The sequence below is a fragment of the Chaetodon auriga genome, chromosome 1, assembly GCF_051107435.1.
Source record: "Chaetodon auriga isolate fChaAug3 chromosome 1, fChaAug3.hap1, whole genome shotgun sequence".
In the NCBI taxonomy this organism is placed as follows: domain Eukaryota; kingdom Metazoa; phylum Chordata; class Actinopteri; order Chaetodontiformes; family Chaetodontidae; genus Chaetodon; species Chaetodon auriga.
Genome location: NC_135074.1, coordinates 23,510,221 through 23,532,961, shown reverse-complemented (window position 1 = coordinate 23,532,961; position 22,741 = coordinate 23,510,221). Strand labels below are relative to the sequence as shown.

General features: G+C 40.8%; 1 protein-coding gene across 1 annotated transcript in view; it reads left to right on the top strand.

Annotated features, from left to right (window-relative positions):
- The window catches only part of LOC143320687 (protein diaphanous homolog 3-like), a 161,931-nt gene that overhangs the window by 60,437 nt on the left and 78,753 nt on the right, over nt 1-22,741 (top strand). The window contains exons 19-23 of the mRNA XM_076730545.1: nt 9,114-9,209; nt 10,928-11,022; nt 12,940-13,041; nt 15,157-15,396; nt 18,718-18,847. Of these exons, the coding sequence (XP_076586660.1) occupies nt 9,114-9,209; nt 10,928-11,022; nt 12,940-13,041; nt 15,157-15,396; nt 18,718-18,847 (663 nt within the window). The remainder of the gene's footprint in view (nt 1-9,113; nt 9,210-10,927; nt 11,023-12,939; nt 13,042-15,156; nt 15,397-18,717; nt 18,848-22,741) is intronic.

Genomic DNA, 22,741 nt, shown 5'->3' with positions numbered 1-22,741 from the left:
TGAGTTTAGTGTGAGAGAAATTTGAGATACGTCTTTTGAAGATAAAGGGTGTCGTACTTTAATACCTGGGTCAAGGTGCCTGCATATTTACATGTGTTGCACCTCATACTGGATACAATACTCGCATCTTTGTTGACTCTTTGGTTTTGTTTTTTTGTTTTTGTTTTTTTTTTTTAACCGTGAATGTATTTCCTCCTTCCTTTCTTTGTCTGGTGTTTTTTTTAATTCATATATCATTAAAAAAATACTACCAGTGTACTCTAACATGCATTAAACAAAATCAAGTCAGTTTTATTTTTAAAATCATCGGTCTAGATTTTCCTCAAAGGCTTTACAATTTGTACATAATACAGCACCGTCTACCCCCTAAAGTCTATAAAGTATTTACTTTTGCCTGCCTTTCTGTCTTTTTACATTTTATGTATGACAGTGCATATTGATCCTTTTCATCTTGATACAGCACACAGTAAAAAGTAAAAGTGTTTTGCTGGTGTAAAGATATCATTTGATTTCTTGACGCTACATATATTTTTCCATATATAGAGATTAATGTGCTTGTCAAACTTCCATGTTACTATATGGACTACATTTTGTCGTACTTGCGTCCATGGTCTAACTAGAGGATTCTAAATTGACATCTGGAATGAACCGGCTATTTCTCCCCATCTCTTTTTTATCAAGAGAGGGCAGAGAGATGGATTCATGGCCGTAGTGCTGGGAAAATGAGCAACAGCATGAAGAGAGCTGCCCTTTCCTGGGGCTTCTTTTCAGCTAATAAATAACATCCAATTAGACGAAACCCTCAAAGATCACAAAATCAGTTTGCCATTTCTCTCCAGGATACAGGCATCTGCTAATAACCTACCTCTCCTCCAAAGCCACAGCACTGAAATATGAGAGACAGAAAGACAGTGCAACTGGAAGGATGTTGGAGAATGAAAGTGTATGTTGTTGTGAATGTTAATAGCCTTTTTTTTTTATTATTATTATCGTAATTTTAGTGACAGAGGAAGTCGTCATTTATTGATTCAAGCATGCTAAGATCTTTCTGGTTGGGTTGTGAGTGCATTTATCGGACATGACGCTCATCCAGTGTGTCTGAGCGTACATGTGGATGCAAACACACCTCGTATTATCAGATATATTGGAGACAGTGAAAATGTAGCGCTGGGGTCGTAGTTACATGCCGATTGTGGCACATGGTATTTGTGTCGTGAATGATGCAGAGGCTATGGAAATTGGTTGTTACCAATTTTGCCATAAGCTGATTACTAGTAATTGGTTTTGTGCTCGTCATTGCCCGCATGAGCACTTTGTGGTCTTCAAAAACTTAAACTAACTTATTGAAATTATGTTTATGAATGGATTTTGACTTTTGTGACAGATTTATTGTACATTTGTTTTGAATCAGTGTTAGGAAATCACAGACAATTGTTGTTAAGCATGTAAAAGTATACAGTGAGGTGCTCTTCAAAAAGACATTTTAATGAATAAATTGTTAGAAATGGAAAAACTTGAACACCCTTCACAAGTGACGCTTCACAAGTGTCCCCTTTTTTATGTTTCTTGCCATAGCATTAAGGCTGTGTCAGACTCTGCAGAACGTAGCCTGTCAAAGAGAAAGCCGAGGAAAGACAAGCTCTCTTTCCATCGCTAGCAGAAAATTACAGACACCCCATTTTCATATGATTATAACGGTCTGGGAAGCGTGTTTGTGTGGGTTTTGGCAGTTTGCACAAGTGTATTTGCAGGACTGCTTGATGGGAACAGTGGCTGTGTGTGTTAGGGGTCAAGCACATATGTGTGGTTGAGTAGCTAAAGACGTTTAGTGACAGTTACCACGGTTAGTGTTAGTTAGTCAAACTCAGACTGATGTGGCACATTAACAGTCATGATCATTCAAACCTATGCTTCTACTGTGTCAGTCTTCACTACAGTAACCCTCAGAATAATTCTAAATTGGAGCCACTTAACATATCCACATAGTGATTGTTAATAGGCCTCTCAAATGCAAGGTGGGTGAGTTTCTTAGAGCAGCAATAGCTTTTGTGGTCTACTGTTCAGAGAACTTAATAGGCTTTTGAATTACAATGAGACAAAAGGAGCCGAGGAGGTTGGCGGACACCATCATAGAGTATTTATAAGGATCGAGGACTAGAGGAGGTGGGGATGGAAGATCAGTGGGTGGTCTTTTTTAAAATCAAATGCCTGACAGAGGCTAAAAAATAAAGGATTTACAGAAGTTACAGTTTTGCTTTGAGTTGGGCTTCAATGATCTAATTACCATAACCTCTCAGCTGCATTTGGGCGAAAATCTAATTTAACATATAGTTTCCCTTCAAAGGTGTGTGGAGTCCAGTTGTGTTCCCCAAGGGTAGGAGATAGAATTAGCAGTGAAAGTGACTTCTGAAGCTTTAAATATAGTTTGTTTTGAACCACTCTGAGCACATAAGGATAGCAGCAGGATGTCCATCTCATGCTGTCTAGTAGTTAGCATTGCTTTCCGCTGGTATATATCTCTTCACATCAAATGGTCTTTCTCTCCTGTGTGTCTCTTTCACACTCTGTCTCACTTGTTCTCCTCTTTTCTCCTGTTCTTGCACTCTCTTTATGCTGTTGTTTTGACATTTTGAAGAACACCATTAGTTCTATAATGACTTTTCGTGTGGCTGCAGAAAATTTGTGCCATTATGAGAGATTTCGTCAAATGCACAATCATTAGAGGCTCTTTCCATTGTTGAAAGGGAAGGTCTGATCACATAGTACACACACAGTGAATGGATGTCTATTTTATTTTTTCATTTCTTTTCCTTTCTTAGAATGTCGAACCCACAAATTTCATACACTTTTGCTTGTAATGCAACCACATTCTGCTTAGAAATGGCTAATGCTTTGCAGTTATACTGTCTGTGTACAGTACTTTGACTTAAAGCAGTCAGCAACACACCTATTACCTGGACAGTTTCCTGAAATGTTGCACCAAATAATGTATGCACACGCACACTCATTGTCCTCATTGGCTCTTTGCCTCCCTTTTCCAGTTTTTTTGTGGGTAGTTAACCTTCTTCTGTTTTCCTGCTTTCATTTCTCTTCCATTGTTTTCTTCTGTCTTTCTTCTGCCACCGTTTCTCAAGCATCAGCACCTCAGTTTATTCCCAATTTGTGTTTTTATGTTCTCATATCAGCAGAGTAATGGGCTGGCTCGTTAAAAACATATTTGCTTTTGCGACTTTATTTTTCGGCAGTGATTTTTCATCCACACATGTAGGTTTGTGTATGTATGGCGGCAGAAGCGGTGAAGGGGTGGGCGCAGACATGTTTGCAGCACGGAGAAAAACAGAAAAATGGCTTCAGAATATGAATGATTTAGACTGCCATCAATCCACTGAATGACTTGGGAAATGTTTGGGTGGGCTTAACAACTGTTCAGATTGGACTGCTGCTGCCGCATAGTGAAATGAAATGGTGATAATAATGCTTCATACCTGATATGACAGGGTAGTCAGAAAATACTAATTTCTAATTTTAACACATGCGCACAGTCACACACATTTAGATGCCATTGGTAGGTCTTCAGGAGGCCTTTAGAGGGCACTACTCCACTGAGAATAGAGCTACTGGTGAAATTCATCCCCACAGGGCCAGTACATACTGATTAATAGAAGCTCCTAATCAATTCTGAATCTTTTGATGTAGCATCAATAATTTCAGTCCAGATTTGTGAATTTACTTTTAAATGAGTGTACTTGCATGTTCTCTCCGCAGGGTATGTTTCTTTGTGAGGAGCAATTGACTGGTATGTTGTAGATGCTGAAGCTCCAGCTGGAGTAATTTCAGTGGTTTAGATTTAGAAACGATCTTGGTATAGCAGGAATAGGGGAGGAGAGGAGAGAAAAGCCTAATGAAGTCTGTTAATTTGCTGCTATCAGAATGAAAGTCTCAGACTAATTATGGCCCTGGGTCATCCAGTCTGAATCACAGGGAGAGGTGGCCCTGCATGGTTCACTTTGATTCGCTCACTCACAACACAGCTCCTCACTTTACTGCTCTGATCTCCCTCTCTGTCTCACACTCACTGGTACTCGCACACACGCAACTCCGGATTGCGGAGTCTGCAGACAGACCAGTCAAGCCATCATGTTGGTTTTAGTCGGGATGTTGGAGTGTGCGCCTTGACAAGGCAGAGAGGGAAAGGTGAGGGCAGGTGTGTATAGTCCAAGAAGCTACTGGGCGCTCTGGATGTCTCTTGTGCTTTCTGTCAGGCTGACTGAAGTTCAGGACTTAGCTGGATCAGAACCATACGGTGAGTCAACAGTCAAGCTGCACGGCTGGTTTGACTGTTCGTCTCCCCTCTGTTGACTGTAGAGTTGACAGATGTGTCGGAATGGTGGATTTGTTCACTTGCTGCAGACAGCCCCCCTCCTGTGCATCAGATGTCTCATAGTGGATTTTGCTTGAGGCAATGGCGTGTGTGCGTGTGCGTGTGCGTGTGCGTGTGTGTGTGCGTGTGCGCGTGCGCGTGTGTGTGTGTGCGTGTGTGTGTGTGTGTGTGTGTGTGTGAGAGATGTTTGCACATTGAATTGAGACCCCCATATTATCCCTGCTACAGAAACTCCTCTAATAGTAGTGATTTAAACTTTACCTGCATGGCTGCCTTGATTGGCTATTGGAAACAACACAGTGATTTAATTATCCTTTGGAGACAGCTGCCCTCTCAACTTTCCCCTCACTGTGCGCTTGTGCATCTACTTTCTCAGGGGGAGACGATTGTATCCCAGCAACATACCATATATAATGAGTCTCATCAACTGAGAAGTCAGTTGAGGGCGTGATATCTCCAAAGTAAGATAGTTGAACAAACAGTGGATAAAATGAGCCAAATAAGCAGCGTCTGCCTCCTGCCTGTCTCACTCACACTGCCGTCAGTTCCTTACATCACTTGATAAATTCTTCGGTGTTGGTATTAGTTATCAAGTACTTTTTTTCATTTGACATTAGTGTTAGGATATTGTGTGTGTGTGTGTGTGTGCATGTGTGAGTGTGTGTGTGTAAAAAGCAGGGCAGTTCCAGTAAGGCGTTTTCTCTGATTAGAAATCCACCCTGATAAGATGAAGTGCTGGTGTGAGTGGAGGGCTGTAGAGGAGGAGGAGATTTTGGTGTGTGTGCACATTGGTGCGTGTGTGTGTGTGAAGGGTGGGTGGGGGGATTTGAGGTGTTACTTGCTTGTCTCTGAGGCCTGCCTGTCATGTACAGCATCAGTCATGCTCTTTCACAGCAGTTTTATTTCATCCACCATTCCCTTTAGTGCTTTGACGGCACAATTCACTGATACTGCCTTATGGGAAGTGCTACTGTTTGGGAAGCATGTGTGTGCGCATGGTTACACATTGTCATATTTTTGTCAAGTGCCTTTAAACTGTGGCAGAGATTGGATCAAAACCAGTCAGTAGAATTATTACAAGTGAGAAGAAAAGATAACTCTTTCAAAATTCTAGCTTTGCATCCTCGTCTGACCCTGCAACTGAACATCCTTTTCCTTTTCTCAAGAAAAGAATAAAACTTTTCCTTTCTTGTATACCCAAGACCCCACGATTTCTTTTTCCATTCAAGAAAAGACAAAGACGCAAATTGACATATTTTTTTATGTTTGATTTTGTGTTTGTTTGTCATTGCGTGAATAATGCAGAATGCATTTTTTTTCCCCCCCAAAGTACACTGCACTGGGGTAAAGGAAAATTGAGACCGTCCTTCTTCTTTGCTCTATTTTTCATACTTATCTCTCCTCCTACTTCGCCCACAGTCTCGACATCAAGTTGACATTCATCGCAAGCTTCCATTAAGAGGCCTTAACTTGAAAGTGCTTAGATGGTAGACAGCTAGCACTGTGCGCCGTGGCAGAGCAGAGTAGGCCTTTCAACTGAGACAACTCAGTGTTGGTGCCTGTCTCTAATGCACTGTTCTCTCCTGTCTTGTGATAGAGTCCTGCTTTCCCTTTCTGCAGCGTCTGATCTCAACTTCTGATGAAAACTGTGGTTTTAGTCAATGGCTTTGTTTGTAACTTACATCTCTCTGTCAGGCTTACTCTCTGATTCTCTCTTGCCCCATCTCTCCAAACTGGTGGAAGTTTTTTTTTTTTTTTTCCCGAACAGTTTGTCATCTTTTCACACAAATTAATGGTGGCACATCCATTTGCCATTAGAGCCTGAAATATCTACCGTAGTCACCGCACATATGCTCCTTGCCGTTCTTGCTAAGCCTGTGATGTGATGCAGACTCCCCACTGCTTTGCACTCACAAGTGTATCCTTATCTTCCCCACTTCCTGGGTGATAGCGCAATCTGATAACTACAACAGTGGCCGCTTCCTGTGATTGATTAACCAGTGACCTCTGACCCCCTGTGGGACATTTTAATTGGCTGATGTATAATGAGCGGGCTTCCCTGAAGAAGAGCTGTTTTAAGGCTGAAGAGGATGAGGGGCTAATGCTGGAAGGCAGAAATCTAATTAGCTGATTTAAATGATAACACCTGAGGCAGCAGGGGGGAGCAGGAGAGTGTGTGTGAGAATGTGAGTTAGCGCGTGCATGCACTATATGATTTCTATCTGATCGCAATCTCTTGTACGATAGAGATGGATGCAGCCCTTGCAGTATTATGTGGGGCTGATCCATGAATTATACGACCCGGCCGAGTATGTTTACAATATATGCACTGACACAAGGAGGTTAATACTCTGGTACTGTGCATTTCTTGCCTGTGTGTGTGTTTCGGAGAGAATCAGTGTGTGTTGGTGTAATAAATGAGATTCTGTGAGGCTATATGTTATGATGAGTCGATCAATACAACATCTTAATGCAGTAAGCAGGGTGCTTTCTACAGTCAGCTCCTTATATTGCATCTAAATATCCAATAATATTAAATTCAACATTACATTCCCTCAGTAATAAATGCTTGTGTTCTTTACGCTGGTTTTTAAGGTAAATATTGAATATATAAATATTGTCAGTTTGAGGCTTCTTCTCCTCCGCTGTTGTAAGGACCGCCACAGAAAGTCAGACTACCCACTACAATAATGCAGTGCAACGACTCCCCTCTGTGCAATGAGAGGAGACTTATCTTCTGAGGGACTTTGCACGTTGAATTTTATTTTCCTGAGTAACTTTGCACTTTCAACTGCACGACGTGCTCTGTCTTATCAAAATTTTAATCTATTTTTTATTCTGTTTTATTTTTTATCTACTACAGTAGTTTTTATACATATGTGTATATATTTTTTGAGATAGTGTTTTTCTTGCCTACTTCAGGGCATCCATATATCTGTCTACCCATCTACCTAGGTTGATTGGTTGATTGATTAATATGCCTTATGATCTAACAGCAGCTTTTTTCTGCACTGGACATGTCCATTGAGACAATCTTAAATGAAGCTTGTTGTTGAACATATTTACACAAATACGTTGGAACGCTGTAGAAAGTGGAAAGAGTACTATAGTACTGGCAGATGCTGCAAAGTGACTGCTGTCCTTCATCCCTGTTTAGACCAGTTTGGTTTTGCTGTTGGCAGTATACATGAGTAGTATACATGTCATAAAATGTTGAAGTTGAAATACTTAATCAGATATCAAAATTGTTGCTATACGCCAGCTGAGTTATCCTTTAAGCTCTAATCTTGGCAAAGATTAAAAATGTGACATGCATGTCTGTGTGTTATGTTGTTTTCATTGTGTTCTATGTCTGGTACATTTTTAGTGAAATTAATTGGTAAATGCTCAGGTAATATGTCTTTTTTGCCCGTTTTCTATTTGATTTAGCCCTTTTCTACCTGTTTACTCTATTCATATATTTTGTCATGTAAGTTTTTGTAGTGTATTTGTTCTTCCCTTCCTTGAGTCTCTTCATGTTTCATGCTGCAGTAGACAGGGTGCAGTCTTCTGAAAATGTATTTTTATCTCGTTATTCTCTCTCCTCTCCCTTTTCCATGGTACACGTTTCCCATTGTCCTCCTTGTCTGTCCTTTGCGTTTCTTCTCTCTCACACACTGAAAGACTGTGAGGAGAGTGTACCAACAGAGGAGCCACGTAAGTCTAAGGATAGCTCAGTGTGTGGCTGTGCTTGTGTAATTCTGTGTGTGTCGAGCTCGACCGTAGGGGTGCATGTTTGTGGACATGCTAACAGTCTTTTCTGCGGGAGCTCCAAGCATACCTCTTCACTTTTTAATTAGATACAGGGTCCCTGAAAGAAGACCAAGCCCATGTGGAGCAGTAGAAATACCTTTCCTGTGGATTAACCCCTCTACTCTCCCTTCTCCTCTCCTCTCCTCTCCTCTCTCTTCTCACCACACACACTATAATTACAGCACCAGACAATTACCCAGCATACTCCTGGGATGCACATTTTGTTCTCTTAATCTGGTGTCTTAAATAATTAAAACCAACCATGAACTCCTCTTTGTGAGTGTGGCTCAAGAAGAGTGCGTGTGTTTGTGTGTGTGTTTGTGTGTGTGCGTGCGTATGTGTGTGTTGGTGTGCATATGCGTATCTGTGTCTTATTGGTCATTTGTTTTGCTTGAAATCCTGATCTCACGTTGTCTCTCCTATCTGCCAATAGCACTTATATCACAATCCCACCTACCTGGCTCCATGTGACCCAGAACAGATTTGCCTTCACCTATAACCTGATTAGTGTGTGTGCAACATTGTGTTTATGGAACAGCCGTAGCTCACCCATACCTTACTGTCGGTGGTGTAATCACAACACTTTGCCATAATCCCTTTCTCCATGCTTCTCTAGCCGCGTGGCATTCTGTCACGGCGGACTCCGTCATTGTTCTTTTTGAAAGATATGTAACAGCAAAGATCCAGAAGCCGTTTTAGTGGTTGAATTTTCACAGTTGAAATTATCGTGGTATTAAAACTCTGTTATCGAGTAAAAAGCGACTGTACAATCCCTACATTCCTCTTTCCTCCCTTGTCAGAAAGATATGGAAATCTCATAATCTCACTGTGTCTGAATTTGTGTATATCACACACATCTCAGCAGTACAGTAAGTTCATGCACTTGTGCAAATGTTTCCTGTGTGTGTTGAGAATAACTCAGTGTTTCTGTCTTCATCAGCCAAAAAAGAAGAGGATGATCTAGAGGATAAGAAATGCATAAAGAAGAGAATTAAAGAGCTCAAGGTGCTCGATCCTAAGATTGCGCAGAATCTATGTAAGTATGTATTTCCTTTCAGCTCGCTCCTCCTCCCAAGGACTAGTTATACACAGATCCACGTCTCTCAATGTAACAGTGTACTGTGCTTGTCTGTCGTTCTGTCCCCCCGACAGCTCCTCATGATGCACTCTGCACTCACCTTTTCACTGTATCTCACTTCAGAATCCCTTTATTTTGCGCTTTGCATTTTAGAAAGTGGCCACAATAGGCAATTTGGCAGGGAATGAGTTACACCTTTGCTTGTTGCTATAGCAAATGTAAAGCATGACTACACTCACTGTGAACCTGGCTGCTGCTGCTACCTGTGACTCATTTCTTCTCACACAGACACATTGAGCTAATTAACTATAGTAAGCGTCCATTAAGGAAAGAACAAATCGGAAAAACGCTACTATGTGTGATCTCTCTCTCTCTCTCTCTCTCTCTCTCTCTCTCTCTCTCTCGCGCATTCACGCACGCATGCTTGGTTTTGAAATGACCGTTTTAAAAGCCCCCGGCATTAATGAGGATCCAGCTGATCTCTTAAGCGCTCCCAGATCTTAGCACCTCATTGGCTTATATCAAGGGTAGCTGTGACCTTTGTTTCATGTATTAAAAGAAAATGAGACTAATCAGCCCAGTAACAGTGATAAATCATGCAGCGGAAATTATAGAGCAGGAACGAAAAAGAGAAAAAAAAGGAGAGTAGGCGGTTTATGTGTTCCACCATAGGAGGCAAAGAGTTTAAAAGCTTTGATTGAGGTTGAGAATGGGTATGTGGGGTTTTACTTCTGTTGCTTGATTGATGCTGCCACTATTAAGATAAAGAGCAAATTTATTCCATGTAATGAGTTCTAATGAATTAGAATTTAATTTTAGCCATAAAGGTGCAGAGCTCACCGATGTCACATATCCTGTCGCGTGTTTTAACAGGAGATGAAAGACTAGTTAGTCAGACCTCTTTGAATCTATGCAGTTGTTTTTTTTTTTTTTTTTTTTTTTTTCTAATCTTGAACTGTTATACTGTTGTACTGGCTCTGCAAACCTTGCTTGAAGTCACCTCAGTAATTGTTAGTAATTATGCGTTCCATTGGTCTGTTTGGATATGAACCCTTTGCCATACTGTTTCCTTTTAATGCGACCTAGTTAGCATGTATATAATATACATCCTGCCGAAACCACCTTTTGAGTTATTCCTCTTCACAACAGACTACATAATGCTTTGAAACTAGGATGTTAAGTGATATTCATATCACCACAGATTTTACCCTCAGATGTTCCCTATAATCTTCAATAAAGTTCAACGTCATCTGGCCTCTAGCCTACTCACACATCTTTTTCTGTCAGGGTTTTGCTGATGTTTCCACTGACTAGACTAACGACTTATCCTGACAGGGCATTTGCCTTTCAGTCCCTTGTGGTGCCACTTGCTCGAGGATGTAATGTTTGCTAAACCGGTGTAATTTTTCAAAACACTTCTTCTATTTTTACGTCTGGCTGACTTATGTTCAGTTGCATCTTTAATTTTATTTCTCTTTGCTTCCTACTTCATGTCCTTCATGTGTCCTTGAGCTGCTCTTTTTTATTTCCCAACATTTTTGTTTCTGTTTTTTATATTGTCCTTTACCAGTGTTGATTTATGTGACCAAGTTGTCTGAAATTACATCATCATTTGTCATCAGTGAATCGTTTTTATATTTAACACAGCATTTGTCGTATCCCCTGTGTCTGTGTAGCCATTTTCCTGGGTTCCTTCCGTATGCCTTATCAGGAAATTCGGCGGATGATAGTGGAGGTGGATGAGGAGCAGCTCACTGAGCCTATGATCCAGGTAGGGCAAGTTTTTTATCAAGTTGTGAAATGAGTTTCAGTATCTGACGTTAATAGAGGACTGACCACCTAAGTCCTAAACTAGCTCAATCCACAATCTGTAACTTGACTGTGTAGTCTATAAGTATATTTTCAGTGCTGTCTTTCTCCTGCTCAGATCGTTAGGTTCATTGAAACGGCATGTAAATGGCATTTCTAAATGTAACAGGAGTTGAAGCAGTTCATGAACATGGAATCTGTGACTAAAAATATAAGTGTGATGCTGATATTAAGCATTATTTTTTAAGTGATATGTTTCTGCTGTTCTTTTTTGTTACAGCTTTAATGCCATTTATTTAAGACATACTTAAAACAAATAAAGTATCCATCCATCCATTTGTTTGTGTCAGATTCAAATCACAATGCCAGGTGGACTGGAAACAGGGTCTCTGTCTATTTTTGATGAAAAAAAAAAAAAATCTTTTGATGATTTTTTTTTTATTCAATTTTACTTTATTTTGTGATACTAACAGGGATTCTCATGATAAAATAATGAGAAAATACTCACAAGAGCACATGCAGTACATACTCACAAGAGCACATGCAGTCCATGATAAATCTGATTAAGAGCCAATTCGTAAAACCAATTTTTTCCTAGAGTTTAAAAGAGGACACGGACAATGCTCGCCTGATTTCGAGTGGAAGGCTGTAATAGAGGTTATGAGTGCTGAAAATGCCCTACTGCCCTCCGTCTCCAGTTAGGCCCTGGGTACAAAGGGTAACAACTGGTCCACAGACCTTAAGCTACTGAGAGGAGTGTAAGGACAGAGAAGGTCAACAGTTTAGGAAGGGGGAGACGAGTGGTGAAACTTTAGAGCCAGTTATGAAGGACACAGGTAAGCAGTGAAGGGAGGACAGAATCGGGAAATGTGCTCCAGTTTTCTAGTTTTTGTCAGCATCTTGGCAGGCATATTTTCTATAAGTTGTAAGCTGTCAATTGACTCACTGGACTGTACAGCAAATAAGGAATTACAATAGTGAAAATGGCTTGAATCAAAGGCATACACCATAAGCACATAGTGAAATAAAGTAAAATAATTCAACTGCCATCAGTCGGCGTGGGTGTGGGTTAACTGAGTTGAAACAAATAAATAAATCCAAAGCTGAGCTACGGATGTGCGTTCAAAAGAATTAATTTGATCAATAATTTCTAATTACAACATGCAAATAATGAATCGTCATTAAGGTAAATTCCATTATAACGCATCAATAAAAACACAAGTAATGGAAGTAGCAATTTTTATCCTGACTCCGGGCTTCAGGGACAGATTTGCAACCCAATTTAAATGCATCAGACCAACATATTTACCACACAGTAGCAGTATTTGTTGAGATGGCTGGTAAATTCAGATGAGAAGGCAATGTAATCAACATGGCTTTAATTATTTATTCCTTTTGGCTGTCTGAAAGACCCCACTCACACTTTAACTTTCAATTCTGTAGTGAAGTATGTATAGCCTTAAGGATATAGTCTGTTTGATAATAAAAGACATTTTATTGCAGTTACTAAGCATTGTTTTCACCGAAGTTCACCAGCAGGCCTGAAACTCAGTGAAACACAGCAAATAGAACAACAGCAGGTTAGATTGCACCCGGGCTCATTCTAAATTAATTAGAAAGAAAACACCAAATTACTCTTCAGGCATAAACACCTTAACTTTTGGACAGTTTGAATCACAACATTTTGTACATGGAAAAGAAATAGAAACATGACAACGAGGAAGACATTACATCCTACCAAGTACAATTAGTAAAGTAAGTGTCAGGCATCACAATGTCACAAGGCTGTTTTTATATGAATTCATGCTAGTTGCCTTTCTCTGCTCTTCTTTCCTCCATGCTCCTTCCCACTCCTTTTCTTCTTCTCTCTTCTTTGTAGAACCTTGTGAAGCACCTACCAGAGCAGGAGCAGCTGAACGCCTTGGCCAAGTACAAAAATGAGTACCCAAATTTGTCAGAGCCTGAGCAGTTTGGAGTTGTGGTGAGTGTACACACACACACACACACACACACACACACACACACACAACATGTACCTGTAAATCACAAAAAAAAAAAAAATTCTCTTTATGTTCTAGTGTTTTTATTGATGAAAGATGTCTGACATTAAAGCCTTTCTATGTGTCAACTAAGTTGAAGTATAGTAATATAAACTCTTGTATTTACATCATATCATCACTTTTCTTTCTCTTCCCTACAAACACGCATGCACGCACACTAATGGAGCACTTTCATATGAATATCCTAATCCTGAGCTTTTTAAAATTCTATCTTTTTTAAGCCTTAAGAGGAAAGACAGGACACCTGTGGACTGCTGCACTAATTTATGCACATTAAAGAGCAGCACTGCTGCCTAATTATGTCTGCATCGTTTTCTTAAAGACTTTTCAAAGGAGGTTTATTCAGAATTATGCATGAGGAGTGTAGTACTTTGTGTATTTTGCGTTTCTGCCTGGCAACCAAGTTACTGACAAAGCATACAATGATCTCCTTCTTTTGCCCCACGCACCCACCTGTTTTCTACACACCAAAGAAAGAGAATCTCATCACTGAGTGGAAATGCATCGACTGAATGGTTGATTTTTGGGAGGAGGAATAGAGCATGTTCAGCTGTTGTAAGCAGTTCATCAGGGAGACATCGACGTAGGGCCTGAGTGGGTCTAAGAAAGCCTGTGTGCCTCTGCATATCAGAAAAGCTCAAGTTCAAAGGAAATTTTTAATTGACCATTGTGCAGACACATCTATCTTATCTTCTGTCTGCCACTCTCGCAAGTTGATGAGATAAAAGAGTAAATATATTGTCTTTGTACTGTTTTCAATTGAGCATATGTCAAAAAGGATAAGCAAGCACATTTGGTTTGATTTGTTTTATGGAGTCCCAAGTTTTTTGGAAGCTGGGTTGTACGTCAGTCAACTTCATGCCGTCCAGAAACTTTTATTGCCATACATGGGTTGTGGTTGATGATTTACAGGCTTCATTTCAATCCCTGAAATCTCAGGACTCACTCTGTTTACCAGCATGTGCATCCTGCTGGCTCAACCGTAGTCGCAGTCTTTATGATTGACACTTCTTATAAATACGGTCTTTCATCCAGGATTTAAATTGTTGTTGACACTCCAAGAAGACATTTATTACAAGTTGCCAAAATATTTACTCACATTTATTTGTGTTTACACTCTATGGTGCATAATTTTTGAATTCACTGGTCACACTCGCACGTCCTCTCATGTTGTTAATAATGCCCTCAGCAGCTCAGATTTGTCTAGTGTCCTCTGTAGCTTTTGTGGAAACCACTGCTGCACAAATTCACTTTGAAGGAACACTTGTGTCTGCCGTCTGTCTTCCTCCTCTGATTATGTTCTCCCTCTCTACGTCCTTATCACATAATTTATTGCATCTCAGACGTCCATTTTGGCATCATATTTGGTTCTTGTGCACCTTACTTTTTCTTAATTTTGTCATATTCCTCTCCTGCCCTGTTTCCTCTCTCTCCTTTTCTCTCATACAAACGCACACACACACTCACTTACTCACCGACTGAAATAGTCATTTGATAACATTACAGTAGCTATAATTAAACCCTTGATGGAAGACATCAAACCACACAGCCAGCTGTTGTGTGAAACAGACAATTGGAACCTGCGCCCCTCCCCATCACCCCACACACGTACACAATCACTGTTGTGGCCAAGCCCTGGGCCCAATGCAATATTTTCCAATTTTCTCTAATTGTGTGAGAGTGGTAATCCAAGGCAGCCTATTGTATATTCCACCCCCTCTGCTGCTTGCCCTATATGGACACTAACTCCACAATTAACTTACCAGACCTGGGTCCCAAATCAAATCACTGCCAGCATCTATTACTACTGCCTAGCAACACTTTCCAGCATGCCGGTTGCATGCATTTCTTTTAAATTAGATTGGCTGAGTGTTCCAAAAGTGCGACTGTAGTTATTTTAAGTTTACATTTTAAGGCTTTGCTCTCCCTCTATCACGTCATTTTCCTTTGTTCTTTTTTCTGTAATTCTCCTTTGCATTATTCTTTTCTCCTTTGCCCTTCCCCCGTTTCTTCCATGTCTCTTCTCCCCCTCTCAGATGAGCAGCGTGAAGCGGCTACGTCCTCGCCTCAACCACATCCTCTTCCGACTGCAGTTTGAGGAGCAGGTAAACAACCTGCGTCCAGATATCCTGGCTGTAAACGCCGCCTGTGATGAGGTCAGGAAGAGCCGCTCCTTTGGCCGCTTGCTGGAGCTGGTGCTGCTGCTGGGGAATTACATGAATGCAGGCTCTCGAAATGCCCAGTCATATGGCTTTGACCTCAGTTCTCTTTGCAAGGTGAGGTTTGAAATGCTGACCTTACTATCAGCTGTTTACATACAGAATGTCACCTTTTATCCCTCCAGTGGCAGTGCTTCGACAGGGGGGATGTTCAAGGAAAAAAGCTCATGACGAAGTTTTCCTATCCCGTTTACACGGCCGAATTTGCAGCTGGACTATAGTAACAGCAGTAACGTGATTTGTAAAATACCACAGTCTATCTAAGATTGATATAAAGAACAGATACAAACTGGGCAGATTTTTTAGAAAGTAAGCCTTCCAGATTGTTCTCATTGCCATTACAGCAGTCTCTGATTACACATAATCAAAAACCTCATTTATTAAAGTGCTCATTTGCAATATAGATATTGTATTACAATTGTGCATTATGACTACAAGTCCCAATCCATAACAATCAATAATGCTTAGAGTTTTGCAGATAAAACACACTTTTTTTTTTTTACTCACAGTCATCAGAAACATATACAACACAGATTCAGTGTTCAGAATGTCTTTGTGTGCGCAGACATGAATAATGTTAATCATGTGTGTCTCTGTGTGTAAGCGTGTGTTTTCCTAGGAGAGTCAGCCTCCATTCATGTATGTCAGGACTTTTTTTCACCTTGTCTGAGCCCTATCAGTGAGCTGATCACAAGTGGCTGCTGTGATTAGAAATTTAGTTTGAAACTATTTCAATTGATTGATCATTATCAGTCTCACAAGACAGATTTTTTTCCTCTATCTGCTGGCATGTATCAAAGCAGCCAAACATAGGGATGACTTTATTCTTATTCTCTTGCTCAGAATAGATAACTGAGGCCATTGCTAACATCCCTTTGTACGTTTGCACACAACCCAGGCTTTGTGTATAGCAAATACCGATATCTTTGGGTTTCGTATGACATGATGACAGAATGGTAAGTTTTCCTTTATCATAGTGATGGTGAGAGCAGAGCGAAATCCTGGAGTAGTAGGTGGTTACGTTACAGCTGTTGGCACACTCACTGCAGTTTCCACAGTAACAACCACCGCAGCCATTCATCACTGCCACTTCCCTACACGGTTAGACTTGGGTGCTTACGTTCATACAAACACCTCTGCCTGTGCGTTCACATGGATTCATACATACATGATGGATTCATTTAATTAGCGTGACAAGATTATAAACAATTAATAAAAGTCTATGAAGGAATAAGCTTTATGTTTGGTACATTTGTGACGCTGCTCGTCCAGTGTGTTTTTATCGTTATCTTCCCGTTCGTATGTTGTGGAACCAGGGTGTGAGTCATTGTCAGAGGCAGGATATACAGAGGAAGACATCACCTTTGTGCCTGCCCCGAGTTTGACAGCTTAATTCCATGGCACACTCCACAGCACAGGAAAACTGCACCGAGTCCAACGAGAAAAAGCAAAATATTTACATTGTCAGCTATGATTACCATCCATCTAAATTCAGAGAGGGACCTTTTTTGAGCGCAGCACTTGAAGCTTTTGAAAAAATGGGAAAACAGAAATGAAAAGAGAGATGAGAATGTTTGATTAGAAGAGATAATACAAACATGATTAAACCCAGCGGGGCTGAGTACACTGCTGTCTACCAATAGATCACCTAGAGGGATACACAGCAACACACTCCACAGGAGGGATGTTTGGCGGGGATACTGAGAGACATCTTGGAATTAGACTGTAAAAGAGCGATGATGGAAATTTATCAGAGAAATTGAAAAATTGTTGTGTGTAGAGGAGAGAGAGGCACAAAGCGCAGGAGAGGTCATCACATTGTGAATATGTGTCTGCTGCATGAGTATGAGACATGAAATCATCTCTAGTGCTATCAACACACATTTACGAAGCTACTGGAAGGGCTTACAGAGGCCATATTGTGCTTATTTTCAGGTTCACACTTTTACTTTAGGTGTATGCTACAATAGGTTTACATGCTTTAATGTTGAAAAAACACTACTTTTCACATGCTGCAATGCTGCTTTCTCTGTTTGAAACTCTCCATTTTAGCTCCAGTACTCCCTGAGCCTCCGCTTCCTAATAAGCTAATCGGCTCTGATTGGTCAGTTCACACAGGCCTAAGCCGGTTCATGTTTCCCATCAGCTCTGCTGGTGATTTTAGCTCTCAGTTAGCTGCACTTCACAGTGAATATCACCACAATAACCACCTCTTAAATAAAAACGTCACCACCGCATATAGGATGAGTCTGATCCATATTAGCCTCGGCCTCACTGCCCATTTGTTGAGCAAGTTGTCCAGTGTAGATGAAGACTTGTGTTGGTTTTTTGCAGCCAACAATTGAAAGAAATGGGCTGCTTTGCTTAAATTGTAACCACATCTTTGTCCAGCAACAGCAGACGGCGAGGTGGGCTAGACGGTCACCTGGATGGAGGATAATCACCAAACTGGAGGTGGTGCTGTGTCACAATGACATAGACAAGTGATGGCAGAAAAGCTTGGACTCAAACAAGGGGTTTCAGGCAGTCCAGGAGAAGTGTTTTTTATGGGAGAGATTGACTCCCACTGCTGTGGACTTTGGCCTTTGTAACAGTGGAGATGTTTTGCATGAAAAAGCTTTAAGCACACTGAAGAAAATGGAAAAATGCAAAAAGCACAATATGGCCTCTTTAAAGTAGCTGAATGAAGGTCAGTTTGCTGTGTCAAATTACATCAATCAGAGGCCAAAAGGGAGAAATTTACATTGACCTTTTTTTGGTTTTATGATGGCGCCCCCTAGTTTTGCATTCAATCTACAGAATGCAAAAAGGTTCAGTATCCGTCCGTGGACGGAGTCCTTTTTCAGTACACCAAATAAAATATTGCATAAAGCAGTAACGTCAACGTTTGATCAAAGGCAGAACAGTCATACTGAGCCAAACAGGAGTCTGTTATGTAACACAAGAGCCACAGACTTTGAACAACAACCCACATTAGCTTTGCTTCTTATCTAACCCACAAACATGAGCACAGGTCTTGTCCTGCACCTTAGCTTGTTGAATGAGCAACTAAACCAAAAAGCTCACCTCTAATATCAGTTTTCGGGCTAAATAACAAATTAGCAGCTCTGCTGCAGCACATTGAACGGCACGGAAATATAGCTACAAATGTCAGTTCGGTCCGTTTAGATGCTGGTGTTGTCCTTGATCTTCGTTTCCAGTAACAACCATCTGCCCATGACATGTAGGCTACAGCGCCAGTTCATTTACTTTTTCTACCCTGCACTCCTAAATCAGAGCAGTCTGTTTGTTTATCGTGTATGAAGACTAAAGTCTTCAAGTTTTTTTTTCTGCCGATGTTTTTACATGTATGTGTTTGTGTTTTGTCTTTTACTCCAGCTAAAGGACACAAAGTCAGCGGACCAAAAGACCACATTACTCCACTTCCTGGCGCAAATATGCGAGGAGGAATTTCCAAATGTGATGAAGTTTGTTGAAGACCTGGAGCATGTTGACCGAGCTAGCAGAGGTAATATACAACAGTACCCATATCCACAAACCTCCACACACACAAACACAGTTAGGATATCCTGACAGTTTTGATGTATTAGGTCGTCTAGAAACAGACAGATTTAATATCATCTGAAAGGAAAACAAAAGACATTGCTGTCTACCTCCACCAAGGTGCTTTGCATCATTTAATGTGACTTTCAAAGCATGCAAGGATCAGCACTCTATTTATCAACTAACAAATACTTCGCTGTTAAATAATTTGAGAACACTGCATTTACCTCCCACTTTTCGGGTGATTTTTGCAGTTATTTTGGTTTCCTGCTCGTGCCAATTTAAGTTCTTTAGCTCTCCCAGTATGCAGGGAGTTTCATTCACTCCTTGTCAAATCAACATCCTTGCCGCTGTTTACCAACAGGTCTTTGCCAACTGTTCTTACAAATGCTAAATTACTAATAAAATAGGTAGAATATTCTTTGAGCAAACAAAAGCATACAAACAAGACACTCTTTTGTTTTCTTCCGCTCTGTTTTGCAGCTTTCTGTGACAAGCTCTGTCTGTCTGGAACTCAAAAAGCCAGCCTTTTTACCTTTGAGTTAAATGAGAAAAGCCTTTTATGTTGTCCTCTGTTCAGCGTGTTTTTAGGCGACTGAAGGCATGCGATTAAAACTGAAAACTGAATAACATTTCAGAAATTTACAACACTTTGGCCTGTTGTTTGATGGTGGCCATTAAGCAGTATCGCCTGGCCTCAACAACAGTGATGGTATGGATAATGGCAGTGGTAAATGATTGGAAAGGTGAGCCTAATAAGACAATAATGAGCTGTGTGGGTTGTCCAGCCATATAAATGACTGATATCATGAATCTTATTTTAAAGCTGCTTCATTATAAGTCAGAGTTGAGATCATCAGCATCCAGACAAAACAAATGACTGTCACTTTAGCTCCTGCAAAGCATTGTTGGGGGGAGACAGAGCTCAAGATCACAGCACCAAAACACATCCAAAGGAGATTAAGTGACCACCAGGGTGACATTATATGATATTGCATTGCTGTATTTGATCAGTAGTGCGAGATCCAGGCATTAAAGAATGTGGTGTGGAGAGCATAAAGGGCAGGCCACACCAAGAATGATAACTGTCACAATAACTATAAATACATCGTTTCTCATCTCCTGTCGTCTTTGAGGAATTTCACAAACCTGGTTTTCTTTTTGTTTCACTGCGCAAGGCAAAGCAGTAACAGGTCATCGATATCCATTTTCCTGAGGTGTCGACACAGCTTGAGTGCGCATCATGTGCTTGGCTCCTCTGTTTACAGAACGTTATTGTTCATCCGTGTGGATGAACATTCGTGATTGTAATGTTATAGTTATCGTTCTTGATGCGGACGACCCTTAATGCATCGACAGAACAGCCTATAGCAGACAGTGTTCTTACCCTGACAGAAATGAAGCATTCTTCTTCTGTATTCCTCTGTTTTACTTTGAGCTTCACACTTACTTTTCTACTTTTGAAACTCTCTTGGGATTATTCTGGGATTGGATGCTTGTTGATTCTGTAAACATGCATTGTATTTTACCAGTTTAGTGTTTGATCTATGCCACACTCTGCTCATCTGCACTGCTGTTTGATACTAACATTAATCTTCTGCTGCAGCACATTTACAAGAGTTATAGGCTTATTTTTCAAGAGAATACTTCAGGTCTTGTCTACTGCTCTGATAAAGAACAATACGTGACAAAAGATTGTTTGAATGTAGTTTAAGTCTCTCAGCTGCTTTAACATAAATTGACTTTCTTCTCTTTCTTAATGATGCACAGCCATGCACACAAACACTCACACACTGCCTTGAGTTTGACCAGTCTATCTAGAGTAAGGTAAAGGTCATAGGCAAGCACGGACAGACTGGGTGATCAGAGGAGAGTCTGTCACATTCTTTGTTCATATTGCCATAAGCAGCTCTCAGGAGGATGCAGTGAGCCGCAGTCTGTGTACACTATGTGTGTGTGTTTACAACTATAAATGCATGTGAGGTCATACTGTCGCAACATATTTTCTGCTGCTCAAAAGAAGATTTTACCTGCTTGTCCGTTCCCAGCAGGAGAGAGTGAAGGACAGGGTGAGGAGGAGAATACAGAGCGAGGATTTAATGTGCGACTTTATTGTCTGTTTATTGTAAGGTCCTCTCCAGGTTCTGTTGGTGCTTTGGTAATCGGTGGATAATGATGCTCCTATTGAGTGTTTCAATTTCTCCCAACTGTGCTGTGTGTCCACAACCTTGGTCAAGACTAAGATGACGTACAAGGGTTTGGATCGCTCTTAAAGCTTTGTCCACCTCCTTATTTCATGGACCTCAAGCAGACCATACATTTGCATTTATATAATTTGTAGTTTTCTTTCTCCATCACTGTCTTTCTGTGTTGTTGTGCTATTATGAGATGCATACACTAAGCGTCTCATCTCTCCATATCTAGTATTCAGACACACAAATCCCATTTCGTCTTTGTAAACCATGCTCTTGAGTGGCTTCCTTTTTATCAGGTCTGACAGCCATTCGGGAGGCCTGAAGACACACTAAAAGGCTGCATTACATTCATAGACGCTAACCAAAGAGCTTACTTGAGCATGAAAACAGGGTTGGACTGAGGTAGCAGTAATGATTTACGCTTCTGTTGCAAAAGCTGCTGTCTTTTGACTGTGTGTAACACAGCCTTCGTTTCCCCCATTGCCAATCCCGTCTCTCATGGAAGCAAAACTGCAGCTTAGTTCAGGGTTCCTTTGTGTCTGCCTTCTTATTTCTGCCACTCTCTCTTCTTTTCAGCACTACAATCATTATTTCTCCTGACATGGAGAAGCAGTCCTGGTGTTCTGCTTCTCTCTGTCATTTTCTATGTATCTATCTATGTATCTTTTCACCTGTCTGTCAATATCTCTCTATTTTCATTTATTTATTTATTTATTCTGGTCTGTCTCCCTGTCTGGTTTTTGGTCTATCAATCTTGCTCTCTGTCCCTTTTCTCTCCTATTCCTATTTCTTTTGTCCCTCATCGCAAACAAACATGCGGCAGTCAGGCAATTAGGATGGTTTGTTGTGTGGTGCGTGGTGCTGAGTTTGATGTCGAAATCATACAAACATGGAAACATATTAATCTGCTCAACCAGGCTATTTCAGCTTGTAACTCTTCAAATACCGCCTGTCAGCAGCAGAAACATTACTTGGAAAAATAAGTGTCGTAGTCAATAGACACGTCTGCATACATTACATTGTGCGGCAACGATGGAAAAGCTGTTTTGGTTCATTTTCTGTTGAAGGCTTGTGGCCCAGTGGAGTCATTAAGGAATAATGTGAGGATTCAGCCATATTCAGATGCTGCTCTAATATGCGGTTCAAGCTCGTTTTGTAGTTTTGCCGCATGCAGTGTGAGTGATGAGCCTCAGGTTGAGAGTATATAGGATAAACAGTCTACCCTGCAACTTGCAGTTCAGTGACCTTCATGCTCTTTTGGTATATAGTAGATGCTGCAGGAGTTCCTGCGTTACAGGTCTCCAGTTCCCAGCCTCTGGCACCATCACTCTACTCACTCTTGTCTTTCAGGCTTTGGCATCAGAGGGCTGATCTGTCTCTTAATTTTCATTCATCAAAGAATGATGTATGGTAGAGCTCTGTGTGTAGCAGAGCTGTTTGTGAGTATGCACGGTTGTGTGCTCCCCTCAGTCTCATTTATAGCACAGTAGGTTGGCAGAGTAATAAAAGGATGACAATCGGGGATTTGACCTCAGCAAATATTCCAATTATTGTTCTTCTAAAACACCCTATATCTGTTTGCAACCTTGCTGGACCACAGAGGCATTCAGGCCCCACTGCTCATAAGAATCACTCACACTCAACACACAGAAACAGAAAGCCAG